The sequence below is a fragment of the Motacilla alba genome, chromosome 2 (genome assembly GCF_015832195.1).
Source record: "Motacilla alba alba isolate MOTALB_02 chromosome 2, Motacilla_alba_V1.0_pri, whole genome shotgun sequence".
Lineage (NCBI taxonomy): Eukaryota > Metazoa > Chordata > Aves > Passeriformes > Motacillidae > Motacilla > Motacilla alba.
This window is the reverse complement of record NC_052017.1, coordinates 82760835-82783117: the sequence shown is the minus strand read 5'-3', so window position 1 is coordinate 82783117 and position 22283 is coordinate 82760835. Positions and strand designations below refer to the sequence as shown.

The 22283-nt window shown below is 38.3% G+C and overlaps 1 protein-coding gene across 14 annotated transcripts in view; it reads right to left on the bottom strand.

Annotated features, from left to right (window-relative positions):
- Positions 1-1215: 1215 nt before the first annotated feature.
- The window catches only part of IKZF1 (IKAROS family zinc finger 1), a 69867-nt gene continuing 48799 nt past the window's right edge, over positions 1216-22283 (bottom strand). For 11 of the 14 annotated variants that reach the window (XM_038127234.1, XM_038127233.1, XM_038127232.1 and 8 more), the window contains 4 exons: positions 16382-16549; positions 14355-14480; positions 9855-9989; positions 1216-5710 (listed from right to left, as the gene is read on the bottom strand). In XM_038127234.1, coding sequence (XP_037983162.1) covers positions 5007-5710; positions 9855-9989; positions 14355-14480; positions 16382-16549 — 1133 coding nt within the window. In that variant the 3' untranslated portion in view covers positions 1216-5006. The remainder of the gene's footprint in view (positions 5711-9854; positions 9990-14354; positions 14481-16381; positions 16550-22283) is intronic. The other 3 variants (XM_038127244.1, XM_038127237.1, XM_038127240.1) reach the window with 2 other exon arrangements.

The window sequence follows — 22283 nt, the reverse complement described above, 5'->3', positions numbered from 1 at the left end:
TTGGAGTAGGAAAAAATATTAATGTGTTGATTTGAAGGAAGTCTTTGAAACTTAATAGATAAGAGACGCAGAACAGATTTTTAGGGACACAAACTTGCATTTAAATCTGTGGATTTCTCTAGCTAAAGAATTTAATAACACTGGTTGAGAATAGTACATTTGGTCTAGTTTTGTGTTTATTATTATTATTAAACAGAACATATTTGTTTTGGAGAAAAGTCACCAGCTGAAACAGAAATCTGTAGTTTCATTTACTGAGAACCAGCTATAATGGGGAACAAAGAAACTAGGATGTTAGCTCCTTCATATATTATGTAGTCATAGTTTATAATGAAACTAAACCACAAAAACTTAAGGAACTTAAGGAAAATTTAGATTTTGGGAACCTGTAAAAAAATTAATTGCAATACCATAAGGGTTTGTTTTGGGATTGTTTTTATTTTTTTAAAAATCTCCCTTTGTTCAAAATTATACTGTTTAACAAATGGAAATATTTCTGAAACTTTATAAATGGTGCTTTTTCTGAGAAAAAACACTGATTCTTGTTTGCATTAAATAAGTGATGTGAAATTTACTGTGCTGGAATCCGAATAAAGAGGGACACCCGCAGAGAAATCACCTTTGTTATGGCAAATAGTAGAAATAATTTATCTGTGTTTTATTTTGAATTACCATGACTCTACATGCAGAAGTAATTGTGTTCTGTAATGACTCCATCTGGCTGGTGGGAGGGAAGGGTGCGAGGAGAGGGCTGGAGGGGAAGCACTTCTCAACGGTCGGCTGCTTGCAGGACCTGGGAGATTGGGATGGGCAGGGACACTCTGGATAGCAGGTGGCCAGTTCAGGACCTGGAGCTGGCTGAGCAAGGCTGCCTCACGTGGGCGGTGAGGGCAGGGTGGTGACAGCCTGGCATTTCTGGCCACAGAGTTTGGATTGCGAGGCCAGCACGGATGGACTCACCACGGCACAGAGAAAACATGGGTGGACTCTCAATGGTGCAGGGACAGTATGATGGAATCCCATGGGGCTCTGTCTACCTGCACCTCACCTTGCTCTGTGTCCCCTCCCACACAGTCAATGCCCACAGACACTGAGCCTCCAGCTGTGCCCAATGCCTCCTTCACCCATGAGGAGAATAACAAAAATATTCTGGGGCTTGGGGGTTTTTATCTTGTTCTCTTGTCTCAAAAGATACATCTCAGTTTGCAGACATAATTTAATAATATTTCCAATTTTTATGAAATCGCTTTTTTTTTAAATACAATATTTTCAAAGAAAATGAAGTTACAATATAAAACCACAGCAAAAAAAAAAGGTGTAAATACAACTTTTTCTATTAGAAAAGGCAGTGCCTGGGGAAGAATGGGAAGCAATTATTTTTTACTTTTTTAAAACAGATATAAACTTAAAACCACTCACATATTTACTCCTTTTAAAGGTCAACTAAGCCATATCAGGGTATTGCACCATAGCAAAAAATGAGAAAAAAAAGAAGAATTCACTAAACTTTTCTGAGGGCACAGTTTGTTTCAATGTACACAGACACAACATCCTATTTTTACGCCATCCTTGCATATGTTTATAAATAAAATTACTGAACCACTTGTTCCTGAACAAATTGAAGATGATTTTGTGCAAAAGAGAAAAACACTGGAAAAAAGCAAAACTAAAAAAGCCCTTTAGTGAACAGAGAATCCATTTGCTCCGCCTTTAGACTATGCCCTGATACACTGTGTCTTAATCTACTTACTTATACTACTGTACTGTTTATTATACAACATCAACATATTCTGTTATAGTATAAATAAGAAAACTCCAGAGCCAGGAAACAAACCCACTGTGAGTGACAGTGCATCATCATGTCATACCAACCATTTTAGACATATATACACATACAAATGTATATAAAATATTAATGATACACAAAGCCGTAGAGAGGGCATGTGCATGTGGACAGGAGGAGAGACACAGGGTCACAGACGTGTGTGTGTGCACAGAGATGTGGTGAAGGTAGCAAACCTACCCAGGAATCTGAAATCACCTCTCAAAGCTGTGTTTGAGGCACACTTGAACTCCGCTGGAGCTGTGCTTGTTTACACGGTTCATGCACGTGGCTTCATCAGTGTTGCTTTTTGGCAAAAGCAAAGAAACAAAACCACCTGAGTGAGCTGCTGTTCCCCTCCCCTGTATAACTGGGGGGATCTTAAAAAGAAGGGTGGAAAAAATTATGACATGGGGTATATAGCGACCTAAACCTAAGAAGAACAGGAAAGAGGTCTAAGAGCAATAAAAGCAGAACAATTCTGTACAGCCAATGTCTGATCTCACACAGGACATTGCAGCAGGGCTCAGAAATTACTTTGTACCCTCTCATTTGGCATCAATCAAAATTGGAAAAGGGTAAGAACAGCTGAATGTAACCCTGCCAGCTATGAAAAATGAACCCATTCCAACTGTACTTAAAGAAAGGTTAAAATTAAAGAAAGGTTAAAATTAAAGGAAACTCATTCCATGTAACCCCTGGAAAGTCCTCTTCAGATCATTCCTATGCAAAACATTTGGTAACACCTTATTGCCAGGAGAATTGAAACTGAATGTGTAGCAGGCATTGATGACAAGACCTTGGCTGGGGCATGAAAGTGGCCAGGGATTCCTTGTGCCCACCCCTGGCTTAGCCTCTTGGGCTGGAAGGTAACAAGCAATAACCTCTCAGCTGAGTTATAATGCAGGAGTAGAGGGAATCAATAAAGTCCCTTAAGGTAACTGAGTTCTAATGTGGGAATAGAGATGATCACCTTTGGGTCTGTAGTTCACGCTGCTCATTTTGGGGGCATGGCATGTACTAGTAACGTGTTTTCCCTGGTGTGGATGCATGCACCAGTCTGTGGGCATTCCTACACAGCATTCACCTCTGGTGACAAAGCCACCACATTGTCAGGCTCTCCTGCATGTTCAGTGTAAAAACACTGCCGTGCCCACATGTCCAGTGAAGCAAGGGCCTCACAGCTGGCATGAACAGCCAAAGCTTGAGGTTGTGTAAGCACACATTTGTGATTCATTTTTTCATCAGTGTCCTTCCTCGGCTTCAGCGTCGTTGTTCCTGACCTACACCTGCCAAAGTGAAAGAAGAAGAAGGAACTTGGCATGCCTGTAATAGTATGTGTATATAGGAAATGTTTATCAAGTATAGCTGCAAATGTAGTATCAGGCCACATTGGCCCAGCTACAAGCAGTTCATGGTCCCATCAAATCTGTTTTATAGTAAATACGTGTGCTTGCATGCACTTGTGAATGGAAAATTTGTAAATGTACGACAAGACTGCTAGTCTTGTTGGGTATTTGACTGTGTTTACTGTAAAATATCTATTCCTTATGCAGAGTGGAAGTATTTTCTACATTAAGTTAATAAGATGGGGTTTTTTTATGAATGTTTCCCAGAAAATATTGCAGCACCAGTGACAGATTTTTATGCAGCTGCAAAAAATTTATTTCTGCCCAGTCTCAAAACATGAGGATGTTCAGGGAGAGAAATGAAATATTTGGAAGAGGAATCTAAGTAGAAGCTTTAAAAGAAAGGGGGTTTTATCAATGTGTATGGAGTTAAAATCTATTTGTCATAGAAGTTTTGATTCTAACTGAAGCTACAGTACCTGCAGCAGAACCCACCATGGAGAAAGATTTTGGTGGACTTTTCTGCATTCTGCAAAGTGCTGCAGACTCTGGTCTCAATTCTGCAAAACCCAATATTTTTTATATCTTAAGATTAGTTCCACTGAAGTAAAAGTAACTCAAAGCACTTAATGAAATGACTGGTTGGATAGGAAGTAAAGGGTCACCACAACTTTGTGGGTCTTTGTCCCTCATTAAATGACAAATGCCAGGAAAAAAGAAGACAGCTGCAAATTTTGACTGGCTGTTTTAATTAATCTCAGCTTTAAAAATAATCAAGTGCAACACTTATGAGTAGAGCCACAAAATTTACAAGAGGACATCTTCTGTGCCAGCAAAATGTGATTTTTTTATATCTAAGAGAGGGACATTTGGATATTTTCCAGACAATTTAAAAAGATGAAAAATGTGCTTAAGGAGACTCCCCACACATATACCTATCTACTTTCTCAACTGTACATCATACTCTTCTAAATAACTAAAACTTTAAAGAGAAAGAAAAATTAAATACATTGTAACTTTTATACGCATAGTAAGGAGGGGTTGCTTAACAAAAAGTGGGGGTTTATTGGATAGGAAGAGAAAATATTTATTCAAAGAAGAGCCAACAATACCCTTTTTCTATACAATAAATGCAATTCATACTTCACAGAGTATATTACAAGGGTGTTTCTTCTATCTTTTGCATTCCTGCTCGCCTGCCTAGTGACACAAACAAGGCATGTTGTGCTATCAATACCAGTAGCACCCTTGCAGGTGGAAATCTTCTTCTTCTTATCACAAAAGCAGCTCAGAACCTTCTGGCTGAGGGGGTCCCATCCCACCCCAGCTGTTGAGGAAGTCATCAAAAATGGGTCCATCCATCTTTAGTTGAGTTCAATCTTCTCAAAATAGTCAAATAATACCAGAAATCAAAAAAAAAATTACACATCTGGTAGAAGAGCCCTGCGCTCAGGGTGCTAAGAGAGAAAGCCTGGCCACTGCTGCCTGTTGTGTCCTTATTGTGTGGAGCATCCTGCACGTGGTTAAGAGTTCTGGCAAGGGGGGCTTGCAAGAAGCATCAGTTCAGGGAAGGGCTTTCAGCTATGTGACTACAAAAACTCCTACTTACATTACTAAAGGTTTTTGGTGATCAAACATTTTCAGTAAAAACTCATTTTAGAAAACTGAGTTGCAATGCATGCTACCAAAATTAAATCCCTGTTCTTGTGGGAGAGCATTGCTGAACTTATGATTCTCTTGTGACTTTTACGGTCCAGCTGACTTTTGCTTTGTTGCTGTCATGGCTCGTGCAGCTCCAGTAATGCAGCTGTTGAAGCTTGATCTGTGCCAGTGTTTTAACCCATGTGGAAACGGTGCTCCCCTCGAGTTATGTGGGAAGAGAATTCGTACCTGTCCTGGCTGTGGTAGCCACACATGTTGCATTCAAAAGGATCGCGGAACCCGTGGCAGCCCATATGGATCGTATACATCACATGATCCAAGAAAAGGACTCGACAGTGTTCACACTTGTAAACCCTTACTTGCTCCCCATTGCTGCTGATCACTTTGAAAGCATCCTGGGAATTGTCAGTACCTGCTCTCAAGACATCGTATTGCCTGTTTTCTTCTTTTATAGAGATGCCATTTCTTGCATGGGCACCTATGTGGTTAGTCAGGTAGATCAAACCACTGCGCTCCTCATTATTGCTCTCTGTATCTGTTGAGTCTTGGCAGCTGTTGCTGGGAGAGACATCTCGTTCAGAGGAGACAGACTTGGCTTTGGAAAGCAGCAACAAGTTTTCCACTGCGCTGTCCTGAGGGAGGTTGGAGCGAATCTGATTGTCCCCAAGAGGTTTGTGGAGCTGATACATGGGGCTGATGACGGGCACTACCTCAGAGCCACCTGGCGGTGTCTGGACGAGGGGACGCAGGGACTCTGCCCCCAGGTAACTGATGGCGTTGTTGATGGCCTGGTCGATCACGTGCGTCTGCATGAGCTCGTTCTCCTTCTCGTAGTTGATGCTGGCATCGTATGGAAGATCAGGCAAGCATTTGTCACCTGCAGTGGGAAGCAGTGAGGAGAGTTAGAGGGCTGATTTCTACACGATTAAGGAAATGAACATCATGGATTAATAAAACAGGGAAGAGAAGAGTTGACCAAATCCACCTCTGAAATCCACCTAAGGTATTCATGGTTCTCTAATACAGTTGCTTAGAAAAGTGGTGAGTTGGTGGTCTTTTTCAGCATGCAAAATAATTAGAGGGTTTTGGAAAAGCAAATGGATGAAAGAAGTTCTGGAAATAATTATACAGGGACTTATGGGAGCTAAAGATCTCATGCTTTGTCATGTCTTTCTCCTTTCTCACTGCCTCTCCAGTGAGCAGAGGCACTGCCTTTGTGGCTGCTGAAGCCAGTGTGTTCTCACAGCCACACCAAGCTTGGCCTGATGCTTCAGAGCATGAAGCACATGATCAATATTTTTACCTAAGTATTACATTCTTTGACTGAAAATTGTATGGTTTAGTTTCAGACATTCAGTTTCTTAGAAATAACTCATATCAGCAATCTGGTCATATATATGTCATTTAGGAAAAAAATGAATAAAAACTTCATTTTTCATATTGTCACCATCCCCACACACCTACCATAAGCCATAGACACATTACCAGAAGCTACCCATGTCCCTAAATATTTTGTGTCAAAACGTTGTTGTATAAAGGAGAAAAGAAGAATCATGGAAAAAATTTAAGTGCATTTGTAGTTGGAGCATATTTTTCCTACAGGGTAGAAAGCCTTATCTGGAGCAAGATTACTTGTTACTGGTAACTTTAATTCTGATGGGATGCCTTAAGTAAGGGGTAAATGTATAATTTATTTTTTGTTTAATCAGATTGCACTAATGTATATTTAGCTGGATACCCCAGTATTGAATGTTGAGGTTCACTACAATTTCCCCCTAATTACTGTACAGATAGCAAAGCATAGAAGAAAAAAGTTAGGAGTGGAAAAAACTATTTAAATGCACAGATATTGATTTTATGAATTTGAGCAATCTTCTCTGACAGTGCAAACCATCAGTTATTACCAGACCCTTAATAAATTCATGCAAATGTAAAGAGTTAAAAGATTTTCACAAGCTACCATGGTCTACCAATAACCTATTGTTAATAGTCCGGATGGATTTTCTAGCTCTTCAGATCTTGGGAAACACTAAAAGCCACAAACATCTCTGTGAAGTGCTGTCACCATTTCCTGATCAACATGAAATTTACTGGCAGGTCTTGGAAAGTCCTAATTTGTCAAAAAAATGCTAACAGAAGCATGGAAATTTTACCAGAAGATCTGCACATTAATTTATCAACAATTTTCCACCCAGTTTCTACTCAGATTGACCATTCAAAGTCAGTGAAGACACCAAAAACCTTCTAGCATGACACTTTTGCAATGATGGGGGCTAAAGTGTAGGAAGTCCTGTGGTCTACATTTCCCACAAGATATGGTTTCATACCAGTTCCATGCTCTGCAAGCAGAGAAAGAAATACTCTAAGCATTGCATAAGTTCCTACAGGGGATGTAGGGTACAGACACCTTCTAGCTGCTATGCCACACAAGCTTCCAGTTCCTCTTGTTTTCTTTCCCAGTCATTCTGCCAATTTGGGCTGCATTTTTTTATTTTTATTCCAGATTTATCCTCTATAATGCTATACTTTTCAGGCAGAGTTGCCTAAGACTCAAAATAGGCATTGTACAAGACTCTTGAATTAAATACAGAAAAACTCTCCTAACATCAACATATGCACTTTATTCAAGGAGGAAAAAAATGAAGCCAAAATCGTTCCTATTCCATGGGCACTGCACACCACTGAAAAATGGGACTGGTCTTCATTATAAACAAAATTTTGGGCATCCAGAAAGCAAGATTTTAATATGTTTCTTGGGTAGTATTTGCTTTATGTAGCATAACTAGTTGGTAGTTGTGCTGAGAGAATCAAGTGTTCATAAGAAAAATTTGTTTCCAAGCATAGTGTCTGAAACACACACAAAGTTAGGGTAGGCAGGCACCATTTCTATATCTAGGCAATGCAGTAATACTTGCACTCATTAAAAATAATAGCTCATTTCTGTGGTTATTAGAGCATAAGTAAATTAAACTGCTAATGGCTTGATGCACTTCAAGGTTTGCATTGCTCAGGATTCTGCAGCAGGTACTTAAACAGTAAAAATGCACTCACTGCATGTGGGCACCTTTTCTCTTAGCATTTTTTAATCCTTCTCTTGGCTGCCTGTTTTTTTAAACATTATAACCAGGTATCAACTTTTCATGGAGTTCTCACTCTCTGGTTTGGATGGCCCAGTTCTTTTGGGTTTGGGAACTATTCCAGTTTGGAATATAGAGAGAATTTTACAGGTAACTGGCTGGATTTGTTGAACAATCTAATTTTTGAAAGGTAATTAATTTAGTCTTGAGAAAAACTAGTGAAGCAGAAGACACTCCTTCCCTTATGTGAAGGATGCCATTTTCTCCTTCTCCCTGGGATTCAGCACAGGTATTGGGACATGATAATTTACAGGAGTGATAAACATGTTTCAGTACCCAAAAGCTCTCCTCAGCAGCCACCCCAACCTTATGTTAATCAGGAATTTTTCTATTGTATGAAGCAGCAGATAAGGATTGGAAAGGAAAGAATTTGGGAGCATTTTCTTGTTAGAATTTTTTTTCCTTTTGAAGCGTACCAAATTTCCATAAATATCTGCAGTCAGTGAGTTGTTTTCCTACACTGCACCCTGAAAAACTGACCTCCTAAAACTCATGGTTAAACTGGCTGTCTTTACTGTTTCTCAGGGTGAACAGAGAAAAAGAGAATGAAATAGCCAGTCCACACCCAAGGATACATTACATATAGTAAATTTAAATTTAAGCACTTATAAATTTAAGCACTTTTAATCTTCCTAAGCTTTCATAGAATTAGTATCTGGCCTAATGCAAACAGTTACTAGAGTGTCTAAACTAGTCTGGTTTGCCTTACATATAGTTGATATATTTTTGGTATCTCTACTACAGCTTTTGCCCTTTTATAAGCATAAGCATTTCTTATCCTCGACTACCTCCTAGAACTGTTGTATTTGAACTTGAAAAAAGCCTTGGAATTTAATTTAAAACCTTTTGTTACACCTCCTGCCATAGCTGAAACTCCCCTTTCCTCATCTAGGAAATACTAATTTTTCTTTCACCCCTGTGTCCTTGTTGAAGAAAGTATATTTGCATTTTCTGTCCCATACACTGGTCTTGTTTTCCCTTGACTTTCGACTGAAGACCTTCTTAATGTGCATTTTGTTTCAGAGACTTTAATCTGATTGTTTCCTATAGAATAATATTTTTTAAATGCATAGAGATTTAAAAAAGAACCTAACTAGATATGAGTATATGCTGTCCTCTGATCTCCCATGTTTTAATTTATTGAAGAATAACCTTACATAGCTGACAAAATGTTGTAGGTGGGTCTCACAAAACTGCTGTAATCCCTACTCAGCACAGGCCTACTGAACAGAACAATATGTGTTAGCCTTCATTTTTATAGGCTTAATGTCAAATTTTTCATTGTTAAGACAAGAACTGCTATGTGCAAATGGGCTTGAAGTTTTTGCATCCTTCATAGAATGTACATAAAGTTTACATTTCATTTAGGTACTATTTTCAGACATATTAATTTGCGCTGTAAAAATAAACAGAGTTTATCAAAGGGCAAAGAATATTACCCAGTCTACGTTCACCTATTCACAAATGCTTTCAGAAACACCAATATGCCCAGATCTGAATGTCATTCAAGATTTCAATAAAATAACTCTGAAAATGTGGTCAAATGGTATCCCAACGGGAAACTTCTATTCCTATCTTCAGGTTCTTAAGGCAACTGCAAGAACCCAGATTTGTAATGATCTGATTCATAAGCTTTTAAAAAGGCAGGAAAAATGCTTAAAATTGATTTCCAAATGTGAAAAATTAAACATGCAGAAATTTATGCTGGAGATGTTTAGTTACTTCTTTTTCCTCCAACACATCGCTGTATCTGCTTCTATAGAGATACATATTGTTAATTTAGCAAAACAAGTAAAATTATAAGCAAAAGTAAAACTGCTGTGATTTTTTTAGGGGGCTTTGTTTTATTTTATTTTTAGGAGACAGCAAACGTTTAACTCTTACCAACAAATTTCTGAGGCATAGAGCTCTTACGTTTGGCGACGTTACTTGCTAGTCTATCCAGCACGAGGGCTCTTTCTGACCCTATCTTGCACAGGTCTTCAGCCATTTCACTCTGGTTACTTTCGTCTTTTATGACTGAAATCAAATGACATCAGAAGGGTTAGGCAGGTTCCATCTTAATGGAACTGTTGTCTTAGGTTATCGTTTGTCAGTTAATGTCTTTTAGCTCCCAAGCAGCTGGATGAAGGAGCTCAGCATATGAGACACAGGACAATTCTGACTCTTGCAATCAAATTCCCTCATGCTGATTAATCTATGTACATGCTCATGTTTTCCTCATTTAGGACACAAAAATGAGATACCAACTGCAAGGTTTCTGCCTGTATGTCACATAATCACTCCACCCTTTGTTCTACAGCCACTCTGCATTTCTGTGAATAAATGAGGTCCTAACTTTATCCTGGACACAAAGCAGCTCACCTTTCCACTCTCCCACTGAAACCCCCCACAATGTCCTTCTGCATGTCTCCCAGTGTATGATAATTGCTTCCTCAGCAGGAAAAATGGATAAACTTCTCAACTCCAGCAGTTGAAGATGTATTTGCAAGCTACATCAACCCTTGTCTCCATCCCCTTTTATCCCTTAGCAAATATTTCAATACTTCCTTGATGCTATTTTAACAATTTTAATTGATAAAATCACACCTTTGGTGGAACACTGATTTCCAATACTCAAACCTGTTTCCCAACCTCCTGCTGCTGCTGAGACTCTGTAGAATTAGGAGCTTAACTGTGAGGCTCTAGGAAAAGGAGACTATTTCACTTTCAGTATATTTTACTTCAGTACTTTCCTGCAGAAACAAAAGGGATGTATGAAAATGCATTGTATGTCAAAACAATGACTGTGAAAAAGGTATGGAAAGATATTTCTGACTTCCAGCATCTAAGAGAAAGGTGAATGGACTGAGATCACAACACAACTGTTTTGCTGTAGGTTTTTTGTTTGTGGGGTTTGGGGTGTTTTTGGTTTGTTTGTCAAGGGAGAAAAAGGGGTTAATTTTACTTTTATCTGCTACTAAGATATGGACATTTTTCCTGAACTTTTGGGTTGCTATTAAAGGAAGACGCAAAAGATGATTTTTATACTTTGATTCTTTGAGTTGTTTCAATTAAGTGCCCCGGTCTGCTACATTTTTCCTTTTGTGCTTGCTGAGATTTTGTTTTATCACTGGATTAACTGGTTCACAGGATCCATTACTCTGGTACCTCGGTGGTTCTCAAAAGCTGAGAACACATCATTGTGTTCCAATGTTTTTCTGAGAATATACCACAGCCATAAAAGGATGATTGTGAAAATTTTGTTAGACTTGAAATATATGAAATCAGCTCTGATGGATAACTGTGAGGAACAGGTGAAATTTCCTATTCAACAGTACCCTGCAACCAAACTGAGGAGTACACAACTGTTTCTTGAGACCCTGCTGCAGCAGCATATACTGCAGTGACAGTGATAGTGACAATGAAAATGCCAGTGCCAATGGCAGTCACACAGAGTTTCACGGAATTATGTTCCAGCCCCATAAGACACTAAAGATTGTGACCAATGCAGGAAATTAGAAGAATTTAGTCATGAAGGTGCAGAAAACGAAAGGGTATTTGTGATACATAGCCATCATTGAACAAGCACACACCAGCATCTTGTGCTGACCAAGGCTCCCAGGTACCACCTCAGGAAGAGACTCACAGAGAATCTTTTAAGGCAGACATTCAACAGGGACACAAAAGACTGAATATTCAGTCAAAAGTTTAAATGATCAAGAAATATCTGTTTAGGATATAATAACACTTCTCATCAGTTCAAGAGAGGGTGAGTCATGTAGCTAAAAGTCAAACTTTCAAACTTCTAAAACTGTTATTAAAAAAGAGGGCAAACTGAATCATGTACTAATCCTCAGCACTTGCAACTGAAACCCTCTGAAATCTGCTACCAAATGAATAACTGTTTCTCTATAATTTGGTGTCTGTAAAGTGAAAAAAAAAAAATTATCTTTTCAAGCAAAAATTTCCCGTGACTGAAGAACTGTAATTGACCCTTTAATTTAAAAACTTTATAAACTACTTCTCCTACTGTTCTATTTAAGCCTGGTAAGAAAGACTTCAGCACACTTCCACTCAACTCAAATGCAAAACTACAGGTAATATCTCTGAGAGAAGAACTTCACATGGACAGTGAGATTATAGTCCTCTAAAATAAGAATTTTGCTATTAAATTCATCAGGTTCCAATTTTGTGTTATATTTCCTTCTCTTAAAGAGAGAAAATAAAAGTAAAAAATGTAAGTATAATCTCTTATTCCACTTCTTACTCCCTTTTACTCTATCTTTCCCTTATTTAAGTTCTTTCTCAATTACATTTTTTAGATTTCCAAGCTGATGGAAAACTTCTACAAGTTTAGGTTCTTTCTACTGACATTTTTTCTATGCATGCTGCCAAAAGTATTTTTAAAATGCTGTAAAAAGAAATCTGGTTGTGGCAGAATGTCAAATCAGATAGTCTAGCAGATATTTTTATACCAATTTTTTAAATTTTTTTTGAGGCTGGGGGAAAAAAGGGTCTGAATAATGGCTCCAACAGATCCACATAACACCTAGAAATAGTTTAAGAACCGTGATATTATTGCTTTTCTAGATATATCATAGAATACAGTAAAATTCACAGGGCATCCATTCATTCTCAACTGTTTTTTTCTACATTTTCAGCACGCAAAATACTAGGAAAAATGCAGGAAAGTTTCATTTTTTAGAACTGTATAGAATTGATTTGTTAACTGAGGACTAAATTTCTTGAAGGGTGAAGGCTTTGGCTGAATGAGGTTTAAACCCTTTAATTTATTTTTTTTCTAATTTGCAAATGCAGTCCTATTATGTCAAGCATGGAATATACAAGAATACAAAAGAATATATAAGAAGAAATATATATTTTTTAATGTATGTACAAGAAGAAGTGATTCTTCCAAAGTATTTATTAATTCTTTAAGTTTTCATCCCATGGAGTTATTAGATATTTAGTTGTAAGCTAGTGCAAGCTCTCCTTTCAGGATTTTATATGAACAAGGGTCAGTCTCTAAAACTGTTTCATTTTTTATTAAAGTTTATGATTCCTGACATCCTTTTCATCTTACTAAGACTTTCGTAGTAGTTCATCTATTCATTCACACAGATTTTCAAATTCAGTGTGCAGGCTCTTAAATCCATCTGTGAAGACTGAAATCCCAAACCAGAATATTTGCTTCTAAATCCTGTCATCTCTTTGAGAAATAAGTATTTCTGCTTACTGTGTATTATAACATTGAGGTTTTCTATTCATATATTCTGCAGCCCCTCAATAAAATTAGAAAGGGCACTGCTCTAACATGTTGCCTGCAGAAGCATCTCAGTTGTATTCACTGCTATCATTATGTGCATATACTTTACATTATTTGATAGCATGTAAAAACATATTCAGGTTCTGTACAGATATAAAATATTAAATGAAGCATCATTGAAAAGAGGGCAGAGAGAACTTTCCATTTTTTGTCATTTGACAAACTAAATAACATATACTGACAGGATTAAAAAAGTATGCAGGAAATGGAACTTACTGGCTGGGTTTAAACTCCACCATAGAAGCTGGATCTTCTCCATCTAAAACTGCACATGCAAGAGGACTTTGTATGGCTAATTACTGTAATTAATCCCTTACAGATCTTCTGGATCTTTGTTAAAAATATAATCCAAGCCCAAATATCTGCTTGCTCTCTTTCTGGGTACAGTTTTTTCATATTCTCCAAGAAATGGACTTTACCTTCATCATTACACTAGTCTCAAAACAGGTCCTTACCTCCCCCCAGTTTTCTTTCAGAAGGAAGCTTGGAAAGAAGGCTGTCAACAAATTATTAGCCATTCTGGACTGTCTCAAGTCAAACTGCCTAAATTAAATATCTCTGGCTTTATGTCCTCTTGCTTGGCAGAGTGAGATCAAAGCCAGATATCTCATTCTTGTTAGACGAGTTGGTCCCAGTGGTCAAATAAGCCCTTTAAGCCACGCCTGGGAAGGGGAGGAGATGTGCAGTGCAGAAAACTCTGCAGCACCAACTAGAACACTGGAATTATGTCTTTATTAAAAATACAGCCATAATTGTATTGCAATATAGGCCTCCAAGAGAAGGCGGTGAGGTGATGTAGCCATCTTGTCTTGACATGACAAACTGATGTTTTCCAGGCCTAGCAAGTGTTTTGCTACATGTTTGAATTGTACTTTGGCATTTTATTGGAGCTAAAAAAAAGTGCAAAACCAGCCAAATATTTATCAAATAAAGAATAAATCCAGACACAGTATCATACATGTGGGGGATGTGTGTGACTCTGCAAAGAAAAGTTGCCACAAATGGTACTACTGATTCTTTTGCACTCCTTTCTCTGCATTTATGATAGGACTTCCCCAGATAGACACCTTTATTACCTGGATAGATGCTGCTTGAGAGATTCATGGTTTGAAGGTAGTTATGGCAGCGTTCTTTATGTTCTTCCAAAGAGCTGCGCTGCTTGTAACTGCGACCACAGTATCCACACTTATGGGGCTTGCCAACTGGAGAAAGCACAACTCATTATGAGATTCAGATAAGGCATTCAACAGCATATTAAGAATGGCAAGGACAAGAGATAAAAGGCCCATCCCAAAAATAAAAACATGCTGTGGTGAAGGAAGACTTTGTCAATCTAAAAATCTAAGTGAAAAACTAATGGAAAACTGATTGTATATCTTTGCATTAACAGGCCAATTCTATGGGTGCAACAAACTGGTTTTAGATGATTCAGATGAGATAAAGACTGACATTAAATCTTTAAAAACAGCATCTACACAGGTTAGGAACTGAGACACCTTCAAAGTCTGGGAGCAGTTTTGTAGTATCCAGTTGCACAGAGACTGCCAGTGGATGAACTGGTGGTATAGGTAGGTTTAGAACTGGCCTGCTTGGTTTGAGGTCAGTTCTGGTGTCAACAGAACTAGCTCAACTCTTTTAAGACAATCTTGGATTTTGTGTGTTTTCTGCTTCTGGAAATTCAAGATAAATGGCATGACAATTTATTTTCTGTATTACATCAATCCAGATATAGCTACTTCTAGGAATTTTTCACCAACAACACTTTTCTGTGTACTTCTGGACTTAAATTTTCTGTCTTAACATGATAAGACTGTCACTTTATATGTGATTTCACAATTTTAGATGGTTACATAGTTTAATTTCTGAATTTTATTTACAGATTCTTAGGTGAAAATCAGATTTAGACATCCAACTTGTTTTATAATTTGTTGGTGCCAATTTGCCAATTGCAGGAACTAATCATTGTCTATAATTTAGGCATTATCTCTTTAACTATGGAATCCTCAGGGTTTACCAAGAGTGTCTAGGTAAGATTTCATATGCGTGTATACATGAAAATTATGTTTCAAATTGTGCATCCATGAAAATCAATAACAATGAGGGAGAGGGAGGCAAAATGCTATTTAATATATGCGTCTTCCTCAATCAGGCTGGGAAAAAACAGGACAAACAGAAATTATTTTGGAAATCTAAGGATCTTATTATTCAATACATGTGCGAGAGAAGAATTTCCCTAATTTTTCTGGAGCACAAAAATATCACTTTGAGAGCTCCCCTTCTGCCACCTAGAACCCAAAACCAACTTTCACAACTAACATTACCAGAGTCAATTCCAGCAATGTGTATTGGAGGTCTCCCATCCAAATAGCAATTTGCATTTGCAGCTTAGCTTGGGGAACTAGATGAGATGGCACTCTGCTTTTAAAGGCACTTTAAATATGCTAAATTCGCTTTACTTCACAGAAAGTATGTGACTGTGGCTTCTACCAAACAATGAGAGGTTCATGGTAATGGGAAAGTGCAGCTACTCAAAAATATTTATTTATATCTCCATATTACTGTTGAGACAGACACTGAAAAACTCCATGAGTCTCCTCTTTTGTGGAAGATGATTATCTTTCTTTCTCCCACCCTCTGCCTTGTCCCCATTCTCTCTTTCAAAGTACTTGTAATAACAACATGCAACAAATAACTCCTGCTAAATTCTGTACGCAGTATTCACTCCTCAGGCTGAAGATGCATACAAGACCGTGTTTCAACTTTATATTATCTCTAACCCTAAAACATTCATCAACTTAAGTCATGTTCGTAACTTCTATGAAATGGATTACTCACATGGGGCTTGTAAGATGAAACTCTAATACAGAAACTTTGAATCAGCCAAGAAGTATGGGAAAAAACCCAATTCTTCTTGTGAAGGGTCGTGAGTGTGATGTGTTTAGTCATTTCTTTGCTGCTAACATGCTGTGGCCAGCTCACAGCTTGGTTAACTCCAAGATGGGGCTACTCAGGGTGAGAAGAGCTCTCAGGATTGGTGGCCACCCCCATCTCCTCAGTGGGTATGGTGATAAGCAGCCCTGGTTATTCCCAAAGCTTCACTTACCTGAGTGAGTCCTCAGGTGTCCCGTGAGGGCATCCCTGCGGCGGCAAGCGTAGTTACACAGGTGACACTTGAAGGGCTTTTCACCTGAGTGCAGCTTTATGTGGCGCAGGAGGTTGCCCTTCTGGGTAAAGGAGGCTCCACACTGATTGCACTGGAAAGGGCGTTCTCCTATGGGAAGAAGGAGAAAATATGTGAGAACAAAAAAATCTTACGCGGTAACAAGAAAAAGATTTCAGGGAGAAAGTTGTTTTCTCACTGCTGCTCTGTGACTTCCACCGGCTGCAGGTTTGATATAACATGAGGCTTTCAGACTAAACCTGCCAGTTTCTTAATGCTTCACTGGCTGGGTCAATTTGATCTGAAAATCTAATTTTTTTTTTCTAAATCAGAATGGCACATCACAATGCAAATTCAAACTCATTTAAATAAAGTGACTGCAACATTTTGTGTTGAAGAGCCACTCTTCCTGATCAGCAGTTTTGGAATAAACCAATATCCAATTTTGCATGTTGTGGCATTTGGTGGGGTTTTTAATGTGGCTTTTTTCAAAGGGTCTTTAAAATATGCCACTGAAGCAGCAAAATAAAAAGGAAACTCATTAAAAATGCATTTCAGGATCACAAGTTCATTTCAGCGTTACATTCTTATATTTAAATGAAAGGCACTTCATTATAACAGTTATAATAACTTCTTTTCATTTACATTTTCCCTGTATTTTCCCTTTCAATTTCTTCTCCATTACCTGTCTGTCCCTAAGCAGCCAAATCAGGAAAGAGACAGAGAAAAGAGAGAAAGCTAGAGAGTAAAATCACAGAAGTTAAGACAGTGCAAAGGAAGCCCTGTACTTCCATGCCCAAGTCCCAACCCTTCTATAAGTAAGGTATGAGCAGAGGAGCTGCACAAACAGGCTCTGATGGTTTACACTTTGGACAGATGGGGAAAAACTTGAAGAGATGCAGCCTTGATTTGTCTAACTGTTTGTTATCAAGGAACTGAATCAGAGCCTTTCCAAAAATTAATATGGCTGTTGTTGCTTTTTAGTGTTGTTTAAAATCAATGTATTTGATTAGTTTGTGGTGTTTTTTTGGTTTTTTTCTTGTATATTTTCTCAATTTAAGATGGATGAGGCCTTTTCTGAAATCAATGGGAAATAAAATATGTTTCCAGTTGTACCAGATAGGAATAACAGAAAAATTATACACGTAAGAGCATTCTATCAGCAAGAACTACTTCTGCATGCCTGTTTCTGTACAGTCCTCAACTAAGTCAAACTAGTCTTTAAAAGACATTTGCTGAATTTTGTTTCTCTTAGGCATCAGTTTAATCTGTTGTAGTAATTATAGTGCATCAACATCAGAAACAGCCCATAGATGACCTGTTCTTAGTTATAATTTTTTTGTAAACAATAACATTGTATTTAAGATTTCAGTGCTCAAGTTAAAATACCAAAATAAAGAAAAACAAAAACAATTTCTTCCTTCTCTCTCACTCAAATATCATGTATCATTTTGCACACCTAGGATGACTTTTTATGTGCATATACATGTGCATATATGTGCAGCATGATCATTTTTGACTTCTGGGTAATGCACCAGAACAGCTGAAGGTCAATTAGACAGCAGCACTGTCCCAACCCAAAACCATGAAAACTCTGCTATCAGAGCTGGCAGCTTTAGCACTCAGCAAAGAGCCAAATGAATCCCCTTTACGGCAAGACATTTTCATTGGTCAGTTTCAAGCACAGTGGCATAGTGCCTGTAAAGCCAAAAGAGCTCACTTTCTTTGTTTGTCAAGTAGCTCTGTTCATCTAAACTATACCCACATCTGGTTCAGCTGGGGTGGCATGCAAAAATGCCAGCATAAGGCTTACAGGACCTAGAAATGTACTTCATAAGCCATGCATGGTACGGTTAGGGAGAAAACAGGTAAGTGTCTCTATACTTAACTTCTTAATCTTTGGGGCAGCTACTCAGTGCAGAAAGTGTTTTTCAGAAATGGACTGAAACAGTAAATGGAAGAAGTCAGCTCAACAAGGGCAGCACATTCAGAAGAAATAGTTAATTCTTACTAAGCAGCTTTTCTAGCATTAATTTCTGTTATTTTTACTCAGACGACTGTAAGAAGACAAAACAAGAATCATAAAAGTACTCCAGGAATGAAACGTAAAGCAAGTAAGAATGCAATGTACCTCTAGCCTACAGCCCTCCCAGTCACAGGGTGGAGTTTTGCACTAGGTGGAAAAGATGGATGGAGCATTTCAAACGAGACTGCTGCACAGCAAATACTTCTACAGAACTTAGAGTGGGATCAGATGTAAGGAAGCCTGAACTTATGTTGCTGTAGAAGGAGAACAACATTATCACCAAAAGACCCTGAAGCTATGTGTAGCTTTGCTGGCCCTCAGCTGTCCATGATGCAACTACTGGGGTGAGGAATGCCTCCTTTACTGAGCTCAGCAAAACTCCCAGATCTGCCAGGATGCCGACAGCCACTGATGGAAGGTTACTGGATGTGGTGATACCTCCAGAAATGAGGATGGAACAGGATGGAAATAAAAAATACATAATGACTCTTTTTCTAAACAGTCTAAAGAGTGTATGTATTATTTTCTCCAGGTCTGAACAGTACATATCTGTCCTTGGCACGTAGTCATGACCAAATATAGGCCCAGGAACAAAAACTGCAGTGGGACCCTGAATTCAATCAACCACTATCACCGTTGCAGTGATTTGCAAGCCTTAGTAGGAGCTTGGGCCCTGGACCACATATTCAGTGAAGAATACTTATAATCTTAATTAAAATAGTTCTAATTTCTTTAACAATGACAAGATCACCTAACACTCAGAGACCTCTAACACGCAGAGCTCTCTTTCTAAATAAATTTGAGACATTCAGAACCAAGTAAGAAGATGCGAGTGAAATGACTGGTGACTTAATTTAGTGTACACATAAAGAGGCAATATATACACCTATGCACACTCATACATAGATATGCATGAATATGCAGATATATGCACAGTGAGCAAGAGAAGCCTGAATACACCCTGAGGTTTCAGCATCAGGGAGCAGGAATTTCTTTCTCCTTTCAAGATGTCCTTTTCCTTAAACACCAAACAAGGCAGTGGCAAGCTGGAGAAAATGAATGTGCTGAAAGGGAAGTGAGAAGAGTTGGGCATCCGTGAGTTGGGATTTGCTCTGCAGATGTAAGCAACAGGTAAGGTGCTCGGAAGGAGTCAGTGCTATACAACTGCCTGCAGACAGGAGAGGGCAGAAATATCAGGTGCTGCTCTGCATATCTGCACTTGGCAGGTGTATTCATTAAAAACAATTACATCTTTTATCAGGTCAGGCAGTCGTTTTATTTTGGCACTTTAGTATGCTAGAGTTTTGTTCACTTATCAAATATTTATTTAAGAAAACCTCACTGCATATGCAGGTTTTACATGAATTAGCAGCAAAGTAATTCATTTGTGAGGCTTATTCCTTCACCAGGCATGTATTGAAATGGGCTTCAGCATAGTCAGTTAAATGTCTGTAATAGTATATCCCATTTCGACTTTAATTTTCACAGCGCAGATGAAAGGAAAAGCAGTCACCACTGTTTCCCCATGACGTCCCTTTAATTTAAACTACCAGTTCTGAACTTCAACTCCTTTGCCAGCCCCTGAAAAACCACCTGAGCTCATTCAAAGAGGCTGCTCAGGAGAGAGGCTAAGAATAAGGCAGGAGGGAAAGCAAAGGCATTCTTTGCATGGAAGGACCCAGGGACAAAATTTCACACCCTTTAGTTTTATTGAGTGTAAAAGAAGAGGGTTGTCCTGAGCAAAGTGCCTCTTGTGGGGTGCTTCCACTGTAGGCTTGAACTATATTCCCTTATTAAAAAGAGGGTCTAGTTGGTAAGGGAAGAGCTCTGCAAAGGGTGAAGAAATCTTCAAGTGACAATCTTTGTGTGGTAGCACTTCAAGCACCCTTGCAGGCAAATAGGTCCCTCTAACAGGCAAGAAGTTCAGGGAGCTGAAGGTCTGGGGAAATGACCTGGCACTCAGTGAGGTGGCCCCTGGGCATATTGTCACAGGGACCAGGCAGCCCAGCTCACGCTCAGAGACAGCGGGCTGGGTACCAAGGAGTTCATGAGGAACAAAGGCAGCTGTGCCCACTACCTCCCTAAAGTCAGGTGTGTTCTCACACAGGCCATTTAGCCCTTGTGCAAACACTGCAATGGATCCTTAGGGACCTGAAACAGCTCCTCTGATCCAGCAACAGTGGGGTTTTTTAAAAGAAATCAGAGTCTGCTTAAACAAGCACTCCTACCTCTAAGTGCATTTCAAGTTGCAACACATTGTTTCAGCCACTACAGCAACCTCTTCAGCCCATGGGTCAGTTTAAAAGGCCTCACATACAAGTCATTTTACGTGTGCATTTTATCAATTTTTAAAGGAAGAAAAGAAAAGAAAAGAAAAGAAAAGAAAAGAAAAGAAAAGAAAAGAAAAGAAAAGAAAAGAAAAGAAAAGAAAAGAAAAGAAAAGAAAAGAAAAGAAAAGAAAAGAAAAGAAAAGAAGAAAAATCAATAAGTACTTTATTATATCTTGGAAGTAGGCTACAGCCTCTCTTCTGAGTACTAGTTGTGGCTTTTCCAATAATTGTCTGCTCTTCCCTGACAGAGGGATTTATCGCATAGAATTGAAGAGTACTTTGAAGCAGACAAGGTAACAGCATTGCTTCTGAGCGTGGCTAACCCATGTTACACTAACAGGTCACACACTCCCATGGCTTGAACAGACACAGTTCCCATGACAGACAGTAACACTGAGGGCAATGCAACACACTGTGGGGCTTTTCACCAATCCTCTCTACTTTAACTCTGAAAGCACTTTGTTAATCTCACTACTTAGTAATTCTGGGAAAGTTATTTAAGCAAGACCGTGAGGATATGGAGGAAGAAAGTATCTATGTGTTTACTGGCACAACTATTTCAGTTAAATGTAACTATAAGACAGATCAATTCTTACCTTAAAAATATTTTAAAATTCCCTTTCATTGGAATATTCATGTAAAAATGCCAAATCCCAAATTTATTTTCAAAGCAACTTCTGTGAAATAACAGTACAGTTTTGTTCTTCTCTTTTAGCTACAAATGACATTCAAGTTTAGATTGGAAACCTAATTTTTAGACATGTTATATCAGGCAAGGTGAGACTCACTCTTTACTTTTTCATTTGTTTCAGCCTCTTCATTTCTGGCCCTCTTTGTGACTAATCAGAATTAGAAAATTGAGAAAAGAATATTCACATCACTGTATAATGAAAAGCCATCCCTATGGACACAAAATCTTTACATGTCTCTTTTAGTGTCCTGGCAGAAACACTTTAGTGCACATTGGACCCATAACAATACTTGTTTTTACTTAATGAAACACCAGACATGAAATGTAAGTAGTTTTTGACTAAGTCTGTTAATACAGTTCTCTTAATACATATTTTTCCAATCACTTTCATAATCACTGATCCATAATGAGCTTTGCTGGTTTTTTTGGAAACATTACAACTGGGTTAATTTAAGAGTTAGCTACAAATGAGTTTTTCTTCAGCAGTTTTTAGAAATTTCTTAGAAATTAAACAAGACTTCTTTACTTTTAAATTTGATTTTTCTTTTTTTTTTTTTTTTTTTTTTTTTTTGTTTCAAATCAAACAAACAGCACAATTTCTGGCCCAATAGATGGACTTCCATGAAGAATTCTCAATTTCTGTGCAGGCCAAAAGGACGTACCAAAATAACTAAGTTCCAAAGGCTCACCCATGCTGCATTACCTTAGAAGAGGTATGTGCATGATACAGAGTATAAGTCTTAGTTACTAAGATGTGGCCAGTTCTTGTCAACTATAGGAAAAACTATGGCAGGCCTT